The sequence below is a fragment of the Lynx canadensis genome, chromosome F1, assembly GCF_007474595.2.
Source record: "Lynx canadensis isolate LIC74 chromosome F1, mLynCan4.pri.v2, whole genome shotgun sequence".
Lineage (NCBI taxonomy): Eukaryota > Metazoa > Chordata > Mammalia > Carnivora > Felidae > Lynx > Lynx canadensis.
In genome coordinates, this window is record NC_044319.2 from 16,943,496 (window position 1) to 16,959,749 (window position 16,254).

General features: G+C 48.8%; 1 protein-coding gene and 1 long non-coding RNA gene across 2 annotated transcripts in view; one reads left to right on the forward strand and one right to left on the reverse strand.

Annotated features, from left to right (window-relative positions):
• The window catches only part of TNN (tenascin N), a 53,941-nt gene extending 38,188 nt beyond the window's left edge, over positions 1 to 15,753 (forward strand). The window contains exons 15-18 of the mRNA XM_030303384.2: positions 5,058 to 5,154; positions 6,054 to 6,221; positions 12,447 to 12,610; positions 14,889 to 15,753. Of these exons, the coding sequence (XP_030159244.1) occupies positions 5,058 to 5,154; positions 6,054 to 6,221; positions 12,447 to 12,610; positions 14,889 to 15,029 (570 nt within the window). The 3' untranslated portion in view covers positions 15,030 to 15,753. The remainder of the gene's footprint in view (positions 1 to 5,057; positions 5,155 to 6,053; positions 6,222 to 12,446; positions 12,611 to 14,888) is intronic.
• Positions 11,411 to 14,893, reverse strand: LOC115505668. The gene is made up of 2 exons (XR_004343073.1): positions 13,748 to 14,893; positions 11,411 to 13,091 (listed from the first exon to the last, which is right to left on the reverse strand). It is a non-coding gene; the product is annotated as an uncharacterized LOC115505668 (long non-coding RNA).
• Positions 15,754 to 16,254: the final 501 nt, after the last annotated feature.

Genomic DNA, 16,254 nt, shown 5'->3' on the forward strand with positions numbered 1-16,254 from the left:
ATTGTGGGGGCTCATGGGTTTATCAGCATCTAATAATGCCCTCTATGTTTGTATAATCCTACATTTTATTCTCTTCAAAGCACTCTCATAAACGAGACTCTCACACAAAATCTTTCAAGTAAGTGACAGCGGTTATTATTTCTAGTTTATAGATAGGTAAATTGAGGCCACAAGGAGAAGTATCTTGGCCCTTCATAAGAATTAATGACAAAAGTTGGGGCCAGATTTCAGGACTCCAGCCTTCCAGATCATTGGCCTTCCCTGTGGGTCCTCTAAGGCCATCCGCCATGGAAACGCATGACCTCCCTGGGCCTTGGGCCTCTGGATTGAAGCCCTTTGTCCAGGCTCTGCATCCTGCTGTGCAGGTCAGAAGCGAGGCCTTGGGGACTTTGCTTTGAAGGCTAAAGCCTGAAAGAGGGCAACTTGGCAACGTGCTGATGGTCCTTCTGTGTGGAGGTTTATTCCCTCCGGCCGTTGTCTGCTCCCACCACATGGCACCTACTTTGATTACATCAGCCTGATCCAATTATATGATGAGCTGTCTCTGAGGGTTTCGATCTGATCCTTCCTTCTCCCCCCACCCCCTTCTCCCGGTGCCTGAACAGCTAGAGGCTCTCACCACTCCAGACCAGCATGCGGCCTTAACCTGCTGTGCATCCGGAGCTCACTCTGGGAAGGAGAAAGCATGATCTCCTAGTGCTCAGACTATCTTCATTTACACGTTCGCTCAGGGGCCTGGGAGACCAAAGACACTTGAGCAGCCACGGGTAAAATGATACCATCCGCTAAGCAGCAGTGAAGAAAACTTATTATCCGCACAGCTGCATCTGATGGCTGAAAGGCAGGCACTGGATTGGATGGGAGAAATTCCTGATTGATTTGTAAAAATAACCGAACACCTTGTAGCACGGGAGGGTTTTCTACCTGAGCAGAGCCACTGAGCTGTCCCTGCTGCTTTTCATCAGCACGGTTGTAAGCATCGGGTCTCTTCAGGCTTGAAGCCAGTATCCTGCGTCTGTGTCCATAACTGACCATCGGCAGAATGTTTGTGTTGTCTAGTGTGGCCTTTTTGAAAGCCAGCCTCCCATCGGGAAGGAGACGTTTGTCTAGGGCAACCTCTAGAAAGATACCTGCCGGTGTGTCCACCTGGGAATCCCCAAGATTTTTTCCAAAATTACTTATTGTGTGCCTATTGTGTGTCAAGCACTGTTTTATATACTCAAGAGCCAGTAGTGAATCCCTGCTCTCAAGGAGCTTGCCAGAAGGGGCCTGCTCACGCCAAGGACCCTTACCAGGAAACTGAGGTCAATTCCAGAAGTAATAAAATCCCTCTATGTTCTAACCAATACCGGTCCTTCACCCCCTCCCAAGTCTTGTGTTCTGACCCAGACTCCTGAAGATAATACATGAACTGAGATTCTGTAGGGTCCTCTTCAAAGCGATCACAGTCCAGAAAACATGCGGAGTCCTGAGCACTTCTGCACCAAATCTTTTACTGGCGTTGTCCCTGATTTGGGGTTCAAGGATCTTTTGTCACTGAGAGATGACCTCAGTATGTGGCTCTTTTAAATTGAGCTCCTAAAATCCTTTTAAGGAAATTTTCCTCCATGGGGCAGCAGGAACTCCTTATGTTTAAGAGGCCTGAAGAACTCTACCCCGTGGTAGCTGATACCACAGGAGGCAGGCCAGGATGAAGACAATCCAGGAGCACTTAGGTGCCTCAGGTATTTCTGTCTTTGTTCTCCATCTTGCAAGTCTTAAGGATTACATGAGAAGCTATTTCCACAGGCAACTAAATGAGATTTTCATTTTTTTCTCCCAATTGAGTCAGGACGTTGAGTAAGTTCTAGAGTTCAGTGACAGTTCTGTCTTGAGACGTATTGCCCGCCTCGAGACTTCTTTGCTGAGTGGCTCTTGTTATCCCAGACAGTCCATCATCAGGTGTTTTCACCTCATAGAAGGGGAATGGACTAGATTCCCTGGGAGTCCAGTCACGCTGCCTGATCAAGATGTGCAAATGCTCATGGTGGGTCAGTTCATTTGGAATTTGACACAATAAAATGCAAACTAACATTTATTGAGATATAATAATAACTTGTATCAGTGTGTGCCAGTCTCTGGCCTTCACACTTTCATGATTTATTGTGATTAATGATCTTGCTACAGCCTCAGTTTAAGAGAATGACAAATGGGCTATTAACATCTTGATCTAATAGTTTAGAAAAGTGAGGCTTGTCAAGGTTCACTAAGTTGCCGAAGGCCACAGGTAGTAAGGGCAGAGCTGGGTCTAAATGGCGATGGAGAGAGCATCAGAACCATTTTTTTGGAGTTTTCCTCACTAAGCTGAAACATTATTAAATATATATGTATATATATTTACATTAGTAACATTATTTACATTATTAACATTATTAAACATATATGTACATACAAATATATATCAGTGGGAAAAACCCCTATCATGCTTAGGTACTCTATTCAGTGATTGGAGAATGCCTTTGTAATGCATCTCTCCTAGGAAGGCAGAATCAAATTTGAGCCTGATCTTGTACTATAACTAATTATGTTAGTGGGAATGTAATTTGACCCGGTGTACAAGGAACCAAACATTGGTAACACTTCTGCCCTGGGATTCCACTGTCCATGGTATAGGAAGTGTCCCCAGGAAGGTGCTGGAACAGGCACCATGCTAGGAAATGACCAGTTAGCTCCCCAGAATCTTAAGAAATGATTTTTGGAAAATAGACTCAGTAAAAGCTGGTATTTTCGAATGTTCTTATAAAAGATGAGATCAATGTTTTATCCTTGCGTCAGCCATTACATAATAAGCTGATTATTATTTAATCTGGCTAATTGCTTTTCTGAACTTTCACATCTGTAAAATGGCATCATATATACGCGCCCTGTATCCAGCCCTTAACAAAATGCTCAGTAAATGGTAGTTACACAAGTGGGTCAGTAAGTAAAGAAATGAAGGAAGCTAAGAGAGGAGTGACAGTCTCTAAAATAAGGACAAAAGGGGACAGGAACAACAGTGTTAATGCAGTATGTAATTATGGGCCCGATCGTTCCCTAAGTCCTGCTCAGCACCTGGGTATTGTAGAATGTTTTTACACTTGCCATTTCATTGAGTTCTCCTAGCACCTGTGAGATAAACACTTCCTTCCCGCTTCTAACCCTGTTTGTCACCAAGCTGACCGACCGAGGCTCAGTGATAGAGATGACTGACTCACCAGCCCCTGGCCAGGCAGTGGCCATGGTCTGCCTCAGAGCCCAGGGCTCTCCCGCCATTTGATGCCCTAGTTCAGGGCTTCCTGGACCAGCAGAGGTGGGTTGGTGCTTCAGAAGGAGTTAAATGTGAGCTCCCATGAGGAGATTTCAGCACTGTTGCGGGACCCCTGTTCTGTTCTCCCTCCCTCCCAGAAAAAATGTAAAGAACACAGAAATATTAGGAGGTGTACCTTACCAAATTCAAAATAATTGTGTTTCACGTCAAGGCACCCGCTATGAAGCATGGTGGAAAGGAGGGAGATGGGGTTTTGTGTTGGGGCTTCTGTATTCGAATGACTACAGAGGAAAGTAGGTGGAGACAAAGATGCCATTCCAGCCTTCCAGAATTCCAGAATCATTTCTGAGGTTAGCTAGGATGGCGGTTAGCATGGCTGTCTTTCAAGGTCACGAGGAATGACATCAATTAGTATCACTTCTCGTAGGATATACAGGTGTGTTTAGCTTGTAGCTCCTTTTCAGGTTTACCTCATATAAACGAGTCCAGTTTACTCTGACAGGAACTGCCTTCCTTCCCCAAAGAGAGGAGTTTTTGAAAAGAAGGCAGCACACATTTTCATGAAATAGTACCCAAGTCTGTCTCCATTTTCTCACTTCCCACTCACTCTTCAGCCCACTCCATTTTGGCTTCTGCCCTTGTCTGTCTCCAGTGCAGCCTTTGCTAGAGTCACTCACGACTTCTGTCTCACTAAATTCTATGGACGTGTTCCTTAGGCCACGTGTCCCTTGACTGCTTACCTGCCGTTGACACTATCGGCCACACTTTTCTCTCTGTGGTCTTTGTGGTTCCATGCTTTCCTAATTGTCCTTCATGAACGTTCTCCTTAATGAACACATCCTTCTGCACCTGGCTGCTGCGTATTGGTGGTCCCCGAGTCTTGATTCTAGGCCCTTTTCTCTTTTTAGGTACTCTTTCTTCCCAGGTCATCTCCTCCTCTCCAGTGGCTCCACTTTACGATCTGTGTCCCCGTGGCTTTCTGTATTCATTAGGATAGAGCAGGCCTTGCTGCAGTAAACACCACCACCAGATTCCAATGATTTGAGACATAAAAAGTTTCTTCCCATGTGTGCAATCTTCTGGGGGTTTGGCAGTCACTTCTAAGTGGTGACTCAGGATTCAGGCTGATTCCAGCTCATGGCTCTGCTCTGTGGTCATGTGGCCTTCACCAAGGCCCCGTGACGCATGGCAATGGAAGAAGGAGCATGGAGAGCCCTCCTGCCCTCCTGCACTCCCACTTACGGCCCTTTGGCTAGAATGAGTCACATGGCTCCAGCTTAACTGCAAGGGAGCCTGGAGAAGGAAGATTCCCTGTGTTTCTGGGGAGAGGAAAGTGAAATGGGTCTTGGTGGGCACTTAGCATCATCTGAGACACATGCTTACCTTTGTAAGTCTGGCCTAGATCTCTCTTCAGAACCCTAGTCCTTCACTCATCTGCCACTATGGCCTCCCCAGTCGCCAGGGCACCTTGGGGGTGACCCTCACTTACCTTGTCCCAAGTGAGCTCGTGATGCACCCGCAGAACCTGTCTTCTCTCAGAGCCCCCATCTCCGCCAATAGCTGAGGGAACAGCCACCCAGTGCCGCAAGCCCAAACCACAAGAATCACTTCTCTTTCAGTTCCACTTTCAACCTGTCACCACATCCGTCAGTGTGACCTTCTCTCTGCTTCTGTCTGACCTCGGGGCAGCCCCAGTCCAAGCTGCTGCCCTCCTTCACTCAGTGACATCTGTCCAAGTGTGTCAGAGTGAAAGGTCCATCTCCCTTTGCAGGTCTTCCAAAGGCGCAACACTGGACAGCTGGATTTCTTCAAGCGTTGGCGGACCTACGTGGAAGGCTTTGGGGACCCCATGAAGGAGTTCTGGCTTGGTATGAACTCTGAGATTCCGGAAGGGCTGTGCTGTGGAAGGGACATCTCCCTTCAAAAGCTGCTTGGGTGGCTTGTGAAGGCTCCCCACGTTCAGGAAGATGTTTCAGTGACAGGGACAGGATACCCTGAGGAACCTACCCACCAAGGTGTTGGTGGGGACATGTTGCTAGGAAGGTTCTCATGTGCTGGGATTGTGAGCGGGTGTGGCTGTCACAGGTGGTCTTTATGCTGTATCTGAGCTCCACAGGATCTGCCTGGAGCCTGCACATCTTAGAAACCATAGTAGAAAAATAGTTGACCGATTGGGATTCTGGGCTATTATTGGGAGGTCATACCAGTAGTCCCTGAAATTCTACTAGTAATGCCCATCATTATGGGGATTGTTTTTTCCCTTTCCCTTCTGCTCTTTTCTGGAGCAGATGCTCATAGAGAGTGAACTAGCCGAAAGCACCCACTGGGAAATGGAGAATGAAAAAAATCATAATCTGGAGACCCAGTGTCAGGTAGAGTAGGTGATGATGTGGTTTTCTTGGTGCAGAATTCCTCCAGAGACCTTACGGTGGCATCTGATGCCCTCTTCTGCTTGGTGAGATAAGGGGAAGATAAGTAGAAGTGCATCTACTTTAGAGAGAAGGAGTGTGGGGGCAGGTTCACCAGTGATTACCCTCCACCGCTCTTTCTCACAGGACGTGGTTTCCACACTCGTTAATATGGCTGTGCCAGAGAGATAACAGGATGAGAAAATGGGTCCCCCAAAAGAGATAGCGTGAGGAAGTGCCCATTAGCAGAGGTGGTGAAGGCTAAGGTGACTTTTGGTGCCGAACATCTCAGCTGCTGGTAGGCGGGCACTTGCACACGTAGGTTGATTGGTTATTGGGATTGCCTGCTTTATTTTTAGGACTCGACCAGCTGCACAACCTCACCACTGGCACTGCCACCCGGTATGAGGTGAGAGTGGACCTACAGACAGCCAACGAGTCCGCCTATGCCGTGTATGATTTCTTCCAGGTGGCCTCCAGCAAGGAGCGGTACAAGCTCTCAGTTGGGAAATACAGAGGCACGGCCGGTAAGCAAAAGCATCTCCCCCCTGCCAGAGTCTCGGGCTCGAGCCCGTGGGTCTGAGGATCGGTTTGCCATGGGCCATGGATCTGGGGGATGCGATACTGCTCTGTGAAGGTGACTTGTCCTCATTGATCATTGATGATCGAGGCCCTTCAGGCATGATGCCCTACAGGGGGTGAGCAGTAAACAGGTATGTTAAAGCAATCCTTGACCATCTGAAAGTTGGGAATTTTGTACATTACACATTGATCCCCCCACCAGTAAAAACCCTCCTCTTACGCTCCCCTGGTTCAGGCTGCTGTGCATTGGCCAATGAACCCGCATCCTGAGTGATCCATGGTGCCTGCCCACCTTGCACTGGGCTTCAGCGGTATGGCTGCTGTCCTTGCACAGAAGAGTGTGTGTGTGTGTGTGTGTGTGTGTGTGTTATTTGAATATTTTGCAGCACTTTACCATAAGTAAAGAAAAAAATGACAGGGCTGATTCAAACAAGAAGAAGGAAGGTCTCATTAACCTCATAGAACTGTGACAACCCAGAAATTAGCAGTTCAGCCGAAAGCAGGGAATCTCTAACCTTGATTAGCTGCTCATTGGATGCAAGCCAGTTGATGGTGTGGTCGGTTGTGAAGGAAGAGAACAGCATAAGCAACATGACTGAAATACTGGGATTTTACCGTTGAGTTTTCTATTTAAGAGGGGAAGGTGGTGGTTGTTTTAATATATTTTAAACTTACATTTATAGTTTTTAAAAATTCCCTATCAAGTCGTTTGATTTTGCACGTTTTTGACTTTGGTGTGACTCTGTAGGGATGTGTTACCAGCCGGATCCACTGACTCTATAGGACCTGGTTGCTCCCCTTTGGCGGTCATGTAAATAGATAAGTAATAATATAAAATAACTTTTGCAAAGTGTCACCTAGTGGTGAGGAGAATAAGGAGCTACAGGATGCGACAAGGTGGGTACACTGAGGCTGTTGAAGGGAGCTTCCCTCAGGGCAGGAGGCAGGAGCTGGGTCTGAGAGGGTGGGACTTAGATGGGAAACAAAGAAGGGCCCCCCGGCCCGGGGGAGTCCATGGCGAGCAAGGACCGAGCAGAAGCAAGGGTACTGGGGTGTGCCCTTGAAGCCTGAGGCCACTCAGGAACCCCCTAACGGTGGAGGACTGTGAACAGATGCCTCTGGAGTGTGATCCGAAGTGGCCAGTAGCTAATGCAAAGTTACTTTTAGGTCTTATAATTTAATTGTTTTTTTTTTAATCACAAGAATTTTGCATTTGCTAAAATGTGATATTGCTAGCAAGATCTTTTAGTGTGATGTTATGGATGTCTCATAGTGTAGAGGATAGTCCCCGAGACCCAGGGAGTTTGCACAGGGGCCAGTGAAGGGGTGGGTCTGCTCACATGGGGACGTGGGAGGAGACAAAGAGGGAGGGGTAGGCACCTACTAGCGCATGAAGAGTTTGGGTGACAGACACGGCAGAATTGTTCAAGCGTTCTGAGGGGTGGGTGGGGGGAGCGTGCAAAGATAAGTGCAGTGTTTCGGGGAAAATCCTTGAAGAAAAAACGGACCATTGCTGGAAGAGCTGTCACTTCTCTCTGGGGGTCTGGGGTCTCCATAGGTGAAACAGTCTGGGCAACCCTTTTCTACTTGCTATACAGTTTCTGGATGTTGGGTACGCTGCACTTCATCTGCTCACAGTACAGTACGAAACGTGAAAGGCAGGCATAGGAACGAGGCAGTTAAAATAGTTGGGAAACACGGATGGACCTTCCTGGGGTTGTGACGATAAAACCGAATCGGGGGGGGGGGGTGGGGAGGGATGGAGAGATGCTGTTTTGACCACTCAGCACTCTGCCTACCTTTTCCCCAGTTCTGGATGAAATCAGACCACATTGCTGATGGCTCATTCCTGGATCTCCAACCATTAGGTGTGAGGGGTGCACACATCACAGGCTCTCTGAGACCCCTCGGGCCCCTCCTGTCCTGCTCAGTCCACATGGAGGATAGCTGGTCTTCCTTCTTCTTGCCGTTCACTACTGACCGTGGAGATCAAGTCGGTCTACCTTTCTCGGGCTAAAGATTCCCACCCTCCGGAGACTCCATTCATGGGACCTTCCTTGGACAAGATGTGGAGTTCCTACATCTCTCCCGGAATCCCAGTGCCCCCAGCTCCCAACTGGGGACATCACTCAGGCCTGCCCACGAGGGCCGCCCACTCTCCTCTCTTCTACCGCACTCGTAGACCTTTTCCAACGCCTGCCCTAAAATAACCGGGAAATGAACTGATGCTAATGGGGAAAGGAGTGAAAAGGAGTCAATACATTCGTGAATTAACGTGATCCTCCTCCCGGGGACTCTATTTGCATTTTAAGTGTGATTAGGGGATAATTGCCATTCTGAGGTTGTTCAGGCCCACAGTGCTGGTCAGCGGAAGATGCCTTTTCTAATAGGAGGCCTCGGGAGACTTTCAGATCACACCACATTTTGGCAGCACTCTGGTCTCCCCATACGTGCTGTTCCTACTTGGACACTCTGAAATTGAGTGGTGGGCTTAGTGGAGTTTTAGCTTTCCTTGTATAGGCTGATTTGTCCCCAGGAGAGTTTTGAAATTTAGGAAGCTTCTGACCACTCACATCCTAAATGATGAGGTGCTGTTTAGAGGACATAGCACTCAAATAGAAGGTGAAGGGTTTGATGTCTCTGTGCATGTGCTGGCTGTCCCCATTGGAGCTCTGATTAGGATTGGGCATGTGGGACCCTGGGGGAAACGTGTCAGTCAGGACCACTCTGACTCACACCGTGCAGGTGGGCCCCCGACTTCTGCTTCCCTGAAGTCCTGTCAGAGAGCCCGTTATTCCCCCATGAAGGAGAGCCCAGCAAGGAAGTGCCAGGTGAATATAGTTTCCAATTCTGGATCTTGGAGCAGGGCCGGGAGGACATCTAATGAGCTCTGCCTATAAGACGCTGTTCGTCTCTGGAGAGGTGATGGTGAAAACACAGACATTTGGAGTGGCGCAGAGCGACTTCTATGGGCTGACCCGTCATTTACAGCTGGGTTCAGTCCCATCGACACGAGACTTGGGGATGTCCAACCAGGGATGATGGGTTCATGCCCTGGGGGCACTTGGAAGCGTGGCTAAGGAATGCCACCAGCATTCAGTGGGCCCGGGCCAGGGATGCTGACTGTCCACGGTGAGGAATTGTTCTACACAAATGCCAGTGCCTTTCTTGCTTTGAAACAGATTCTTTAACACTGGTACTTAGAATTTTTTTTAACTATATATTTATTTTTGAGAGAAAGAGAGAGTGTGAATGGACGAGGGGCAGAGAGAGAAGGAGACACAGAATCCGAAGCAGGCTCCAGGCTCTGAGCTGTCAGCACAGAGCCCAGTGCAGGGCTCGAACCCATGAACCGTGAGATGGTGACCTGAGCCAATGTCAGACACTTAACTGACTGAGCCACCCAGGCGCCCCTTAAATACTGGTACTTAAAGGCGAAACAAGTGTTGGGTTCGTGGACACAAGGGAAAGCTAGAAATGGCACACATCCACTTCCATGGGCCCATTCCTGTTCCCAGGGTTCAAGGTCCAGACAGTCTTGTGTGACTTAAAAGGGATGTGATGTCGATGGCTTCTTGGGGTCTGAGGTGGCTCAGCTGCCTGGGTCATCCTTCCCGACTCAGGAGGTGCAGGAGGAGAGCTGATCTTGGAGTGATGTTTTGACAAGATGGGTGATACCAGCTCAGCGGCCCCACCCAGGGCTCTTATGGGGTCGCCACCAACCCCACACGCACCTCCTGAGGGGAGCCAGCCGCCCACCCAAAGCCATTGTACTAGAAGTTAAGGCTGCTTATTTCTCATCCAATGTTTTCTCCTCAAACTCTGATAGAAGAGAGAGGGTCTGACGACCACTGGCTTTTCTACTTTATCTTACTTAGGGAGATAAGCTTAATAGATCAGAACACCGTGTTGGCTGGGGCCTGACGACCAGAGCAAAGCAATTTGTTGATTCATGACTCTCCTCGCTGTCTATGCTCTGAACATCAGCATGGCTTCATTTTCTGGAAGGGAGCAAATCCATCATGGAATAAACTGCCACACTTAGTCCGAAACCTGCTTCGCTTTCCTTGATCCCAGTGCCTAAGGTTCGATAACTGTGAACAAATCGTTAAGAAACAGCCTCCACACAGATTCTTAGGAAACAGCTCTGGGAACTTTAGACGCGCGTTCGGTAAGCTGAGCTCATTAAAAGAGTGTCACCAAGGGAGCCATCACGTGTTATTTTAAGCTGTAGTTAACTGCTAGAGAGCTGAAGGGGAGAGAGATGTGTACGAATCCAGCGACTACACGCCTTTCCTCAGTTGGAGGAAACTCTTGGGGGCAGGGGCCCTTCAGCTGTCTTAGCAGGAATGGCCTGTGTCCCCTGCTCTCCCCTGCTTTCGCTGGGGAAGCCATCAAGGAGCCATTGTTCAAGCTGCAAAGTCAGACGGACAATCTGGGACAATCTGGGACCTTCCCTTTTCATAATGTGTTGTTAACTCTTTACATACATCTGCCCCCTTCCTCCCCCAACTAAGTTCTTGAGGGCGGGGACCTCCTCCATCTGTTTTCCCAGAGCTGAGCGTGGTGCTGGGCCCAGCAGGTGTTCTCATGGTTCCTGAATAAATGAAGGAAGTTGCAGACCGACGTTCTGAAGGGCTTGTTGTCCTCAGAAGAGCTTGTTAAAATGCAGACTGCAGGCGGGTACTGCCTCGGAGTTTCTGGTTCTGTGGATCCGGGGTGGGGGTGGAGCTGAGAATGTGCCTTTCTAACAAATTCCCAGGTGCTGCTGATGCTGCTGGTACAGGGGCCACACCGGGAGAACCAGAGACGGCCTGCTCTGGTTCGAGTAATTAAAGGTCTCTACTGAAATAAGGCAGCCGCAGGCAAGTTGGTGTGTCAGGGAGGACCCTGGACTGGGAATCTGAGGACTGAGGTTTGAGTCCCGGCCCTACTATCTGGGGACAGTGGGACCTTGACAAGTCCCCAGAGTCTAACCTCTGTGAGTCTGTCTCCTCATGGGACTGCCGGCCGCCTGGCCCACCTTGTAGGCTGTCGTGGGGACAGAGGAAGAGGATACGGATGTGAAGGTGGTCCGTAGCTCAGGGGTCAGATGAAAACCTAAGTGTTGTCATGATAGGAACACAACTTAGGATTGATTCAGGCCCTTGTCACCTTTTATGAGCTGAATTAAGAAGTAAACCGATACAAAGATGATACATACCATGGGGGAAATGGTAGAAATACAAGTCAGATGATTCAAGCGGATTTCCAGACAGGATGTAATGAAGCACTGAACTGTATATATGTGCCAGGAGGGCCTGGGAAACTCGGGAGTGTGTGCTGGGGAGGGGGTGTGGGAGGATTATTAAGGAGACCGACCCTTCCTCAGGAGTGGGGTCCAGCTGGGCTTTGAGGGGCGTTTAGGAGTTGGACCGGGGAGGGCAGAGGCATGGAGGGCAGACCTGTCTGCTGCACAAGCCGTGTGTGCCTGTGGGGACAGCGGGCCAGGAGATGGTGCGAAGGGTACAAGCCAAATTACAGGCTGCAAAGCAAAGCAAGGAGGAGCGGCTCCTTCCCTGTGGTGGGTGGTGGGAAGGACATTGACCTGAGAGCATGAAAGTGGACACTTATGCTTCAGGAAGGCCGGGAGGGTTGTCGTGCTGATGCAGGCCCGAGGAGAGGAGAGCAGGCCGTGTGGCAGCCCCGGGAGTGAGGCCATCTGTGAGTGATCCTCAGGAAGAAGGGCTCCGTAGAGGGGTACATGGGATTGGCAGATGTGGCTCGGAGTTCGAGGCTGGGGTGGCTAAGAGGATGGCCGAGTGAGGGCAGGGAATATGGGAGAGGGGTGGTCAGGTGCTGGGAGGAGAGCCGACGAGTTTGGTTTCAGATGTTTGGTTATTTTACGTGACTGTGTAGCCTCTGAGTGAAAATGCTGGAAGGGAGCAAGCTGTTGGAAGCTATTGGAGAAACAGGCCTGAAGTTTGGGTGACAGGCCAGGAAGGAGAATCTCTTCGTCTGTATCATGTCCTCCCCTTGGCCGTTTTCAGAGACGAGTGATTTACCTGTGACATAAATGGCCAGATCTTTGGCGTTTTCATGCCCAGAGATTGTCCTGCTGAGCCCAGAGTTCCATCACCATGTCAGCGGCCGAACTTCACCATTCACCCCTCATCTCTCCTCTCCCGCAGGGGATGCTCTTACTTACCACAACGGATGGAAGTTTACAACTTTTGACAGAGACAACGATATTGCCCTCAGCAACTGTGCCCTGACACATCATGGTGGCTGGTGGTATAAGAACTGCCACTTGGCCAACCCCAACGGCAGATACGGGGAGACCAAACACAGTGAGGTAGGTGACAGGTGCACTTTTTTTGTTCCAAGCTCTGCCCAAAGCCTTGCGTTCCCAAAGTGACACTCTCCACGCTGGTTTGGCTACCTCTCTCCTTCTGATGCTCCCAGTCGGGGCAGTGGGGCTTCTTCTCCAGGCTCTATGGCCTGGAGGTCAAGGCCTCCCCTGCCCACCCGCTGCAGCCCTTCCCCACTCTGCATTCCCACCAGAGCTGCAAACTTAGTGTAGGTGGGTGGGAGCTCAGGCTGCCCACTGCTGGACAGAGACAGGTGACATGGATTATGCACCATCTGTTTCCGGGCCACCCAAGGACACCGTCTTCGTAGCAAAATACCATGGGCTGGGTGGCTGGAATGAGACACATTTGTTTCTCAGTTCTGGAGGGTAGGAAGTCCACGATCAAGTTGCCTGCTAGCAGATTCGGTTCCTGGTGAAAGCTCTCTTTCTGTCTTGCAGATGGTGGCCTTTTCATTGTGTCCTCCTATGGTGGAGAGAGAGAGAGAGAGAGAGAGAGAGAGAGCGAGCTCTCATCTCTCTTCCTTTTCTTACAAGGGCACTAATCCCATCATGGGGGACCCACCCTCATGATCTCATCAACCCTGATTACCTCCCCAAGGTCCCACCTCCAGAGACTACCACTTTGGGGGTTAGGACTTCAACATATGCCTTGGGGGCAGGTGGGAGCTAACATTCTATTCATAACTTCAGAATTCTTTCTAGTTGTTCTCCCAGTGAAACCACAACTATTTGCCTCAAGTCCTTTGATCACCAGGGAACAAGTTTTTTCTGTCTTTGATCTGACCCACTTTTGGGTCCACTTCATCCAGAGCCACTCAGAGTCTACCCAGAGTGTTGTGCTAAACTTCTCTCTCCATTTCAGGAGGTGCACCCAGGACTGAGAGTTCTTGGTGGCTCCTCTCCCCTTCCTTGCTCTGAAACTTTCCTACCAGTGATTTCTCAAACCTCCATGACCCGTGGACATCATCTCGACTCCTTGCCAGGCATCTCCTGACTGCTCCCACACATCTTCTTGAAAATGGCGTCTTGTTGCCATGAGCTCCTCCCCACCTTGGGTTTCTAACTTCCCACCCTGGGTCTATTCTAGCCTTCAGGAAGCCACCGCTCCCCAGAACTTACCTTATAACCGGTGTCACTGTAAATATTAGCTCATCTCAAGTCCAGGTACAGTTTGATTACTTTGGCCCTGACCAGACAGTGGGGGGGGCTCCCAATCCTTGTGTGATTTTTCAAAGGGAAGAAGAAATGTTCCCCCAGGGAGGCCAAGGAGGGTGGGTCCATGAATCATGGTGGCAGCATGTGGGCTGACTCAGGAAAGCCTGTGATCAGAGATCAAATATTTGAAATGAGCAGCCAGCATGCCCTAAACCATCCCCATATTTGCTAATAAAAGACATTCATCTGGTTAATGTGCTTTTCACAGTCTGCAAGGCATTTAGCTTCTTGTTTATTATTTACCTCACAAATTAAAATACATAAAATTGGTCACTTGGGCTCTTTATTGGCCAGGTTGCAAGGTTATTAAGTGAATTAAATATTATTACGCTCACCAGTCAAAAGACATAAAATGAAATTTAGTTTTCAGCAGGCTATTCGTTACCCCAGAGCTAGTATCTAAACAGTTTAAATTGAAAATGATTTTACACGATTGGCCAATTAATATGTTTATTTTTGCCTTTAATTTTTTGGAAAGGAAAAGAGTGAGGCAAAGATATTGTGCCTGTTGCTGGCCAGGTTGACCCTGTGTTAGCTTTGCTGCCTCGGGCTCCCCGGCCCCCTGGGCTCACACCCTATCCTCACACCCTATCCTTCCAACCACCAGGTGGAGGTGGTGGGGGCTTCTGAGTCATCAGCCTAACTTCAGCTGCCCAGCAGAGGGCACATGTTTCTATTTTTTTTATTAGTTTTTAACTTTTTATATTAAATATAATTTATCAAGTCGGTTTCCATACAACAATACCCAGTGCTCATCCCAACAGGGAGGGCACATGTTTCTAGATTCAGCTGTACTTCCCTTATCATAACTACCCCAGTAACCACCTGTCTTCCTTAAGCAGAGAGGGTGTGGTCCTCCCCTCCCCTCCCCTCCCTGCAAAGAAGCGTTCCTTTGTACCTTGTACCTTAACCCATCCCACCCTCCTCCCTAGTGCCTTTTCTTGATGTTGACTTTTTCTTTCTTTCTTTCTTTCTTTCTTTCTTTCTTTCTTTCTTTCTTTCTTTCTTTCTTTCTTTCTTTCTTTCTTTCTTTCTTCCTATGTAGGGGGTGAACTGGGAGCCATGGAAAGGACATGAATTCTCCATTCCTTATGTGGAGTTGAAAATCCGCCCTCATGGCTACAGTGGAGAGCACGTCCTGGACAGAAAGAAGCGGACACTAGGAGAAAATTCGAGAATGTTCTGATGGCCTATTTGAACAGTCATCACACGAGACAAGACCAGCCCAGGGTTGGGGCTATGTAGGCTTGGGGCAAGGTGGGTAGTGGTGACTGGTTAATGGAAGTTTGAGAGATACTCCTGGCCTCTGGTTTCTGAGATGGCTGGGTAACCTCCAGGACAAAGTGTGTGACCAAACTTCAGACCACACAGGTCTCTGTCACCTGCATTTCTGCCCATCTGTATTGGGGACCTGCAAATCAACACAATAGTATATATGAGAAAGAACACCGGACTGCAAGTTCGTCAGTCTGTCTTCAGTAGCAAATATATGGGATTGGGGAGTAGGGGGAAGGGAAAAGAATCATCTAGCACTTCACCAGTTGGTGTGTGTGTGTGTGTGTGTGTGTGTGTGTGTGTGTGTATCTTTTCTCTAGAAAGCTGTACCAAGGAGGGGTTCTATTTGATGACCAAGGGGCTTAACGTAGTCTGATGCTTGTTACCTCCCATGACCACTGGGATTTGAGGAAAAAGGTATAAATCTTCACCTGTTTAAAAAATGCTAGATCAGGAGAAAGAACAAAGGGACCAAGACTGATTCACATCGAGCTAAGTTGTGACCAGTATCCAGCAGGCTGGGAACCAAGCTTCCGTGTTACCCCCCTTTTCAAGTTCCCCCTTCCCACATATTTGCATAATCACTTTCAGAGATCTGCATATGTTGTGAATAAATTCTCACTCGTTTCAGCTTTAAATAACTGGACTCTTTGGTGATTGGTCCCTCCCAAAGACTCTTCAGTGACTCTCTTTCATGCCCTCAAGTCTTCAGCCCTGCCCCTTTCCTTGGGCCCCCACACTGTTGGGCCTGTAGGTGTTCTGAAGGTGCCCAGCAGAAGCTTCTTGTTTGCTCAGGCACTTGACAGGTCGGGTCCTTTGGGTTTACTTTCCTACCCCTTTGGAAAGTTTCTCTGTAGTGAAGTCAGTGATCATTATTAAAAGTAACTTACATTCTGAGTCAAGAAAAAAAACAACACCTGGTTTTTAAAAAATTTGCCTTGTATTATTTAACTCACATCAGTGCGCTTGAATTCTAAATTCAACCCAAGTGCATGTGAAGGTACAACTTGTGCATCACCACGGAATGCGGTCGGCCTGCCGTTTCATACTTGCGAGACAGCGAATCGTGGTATTTGGAACCTGGAGAGATGAGATGAGTGGGAGCGGAGGCATGTGCCCTAAAAGCTTCAGCGCCG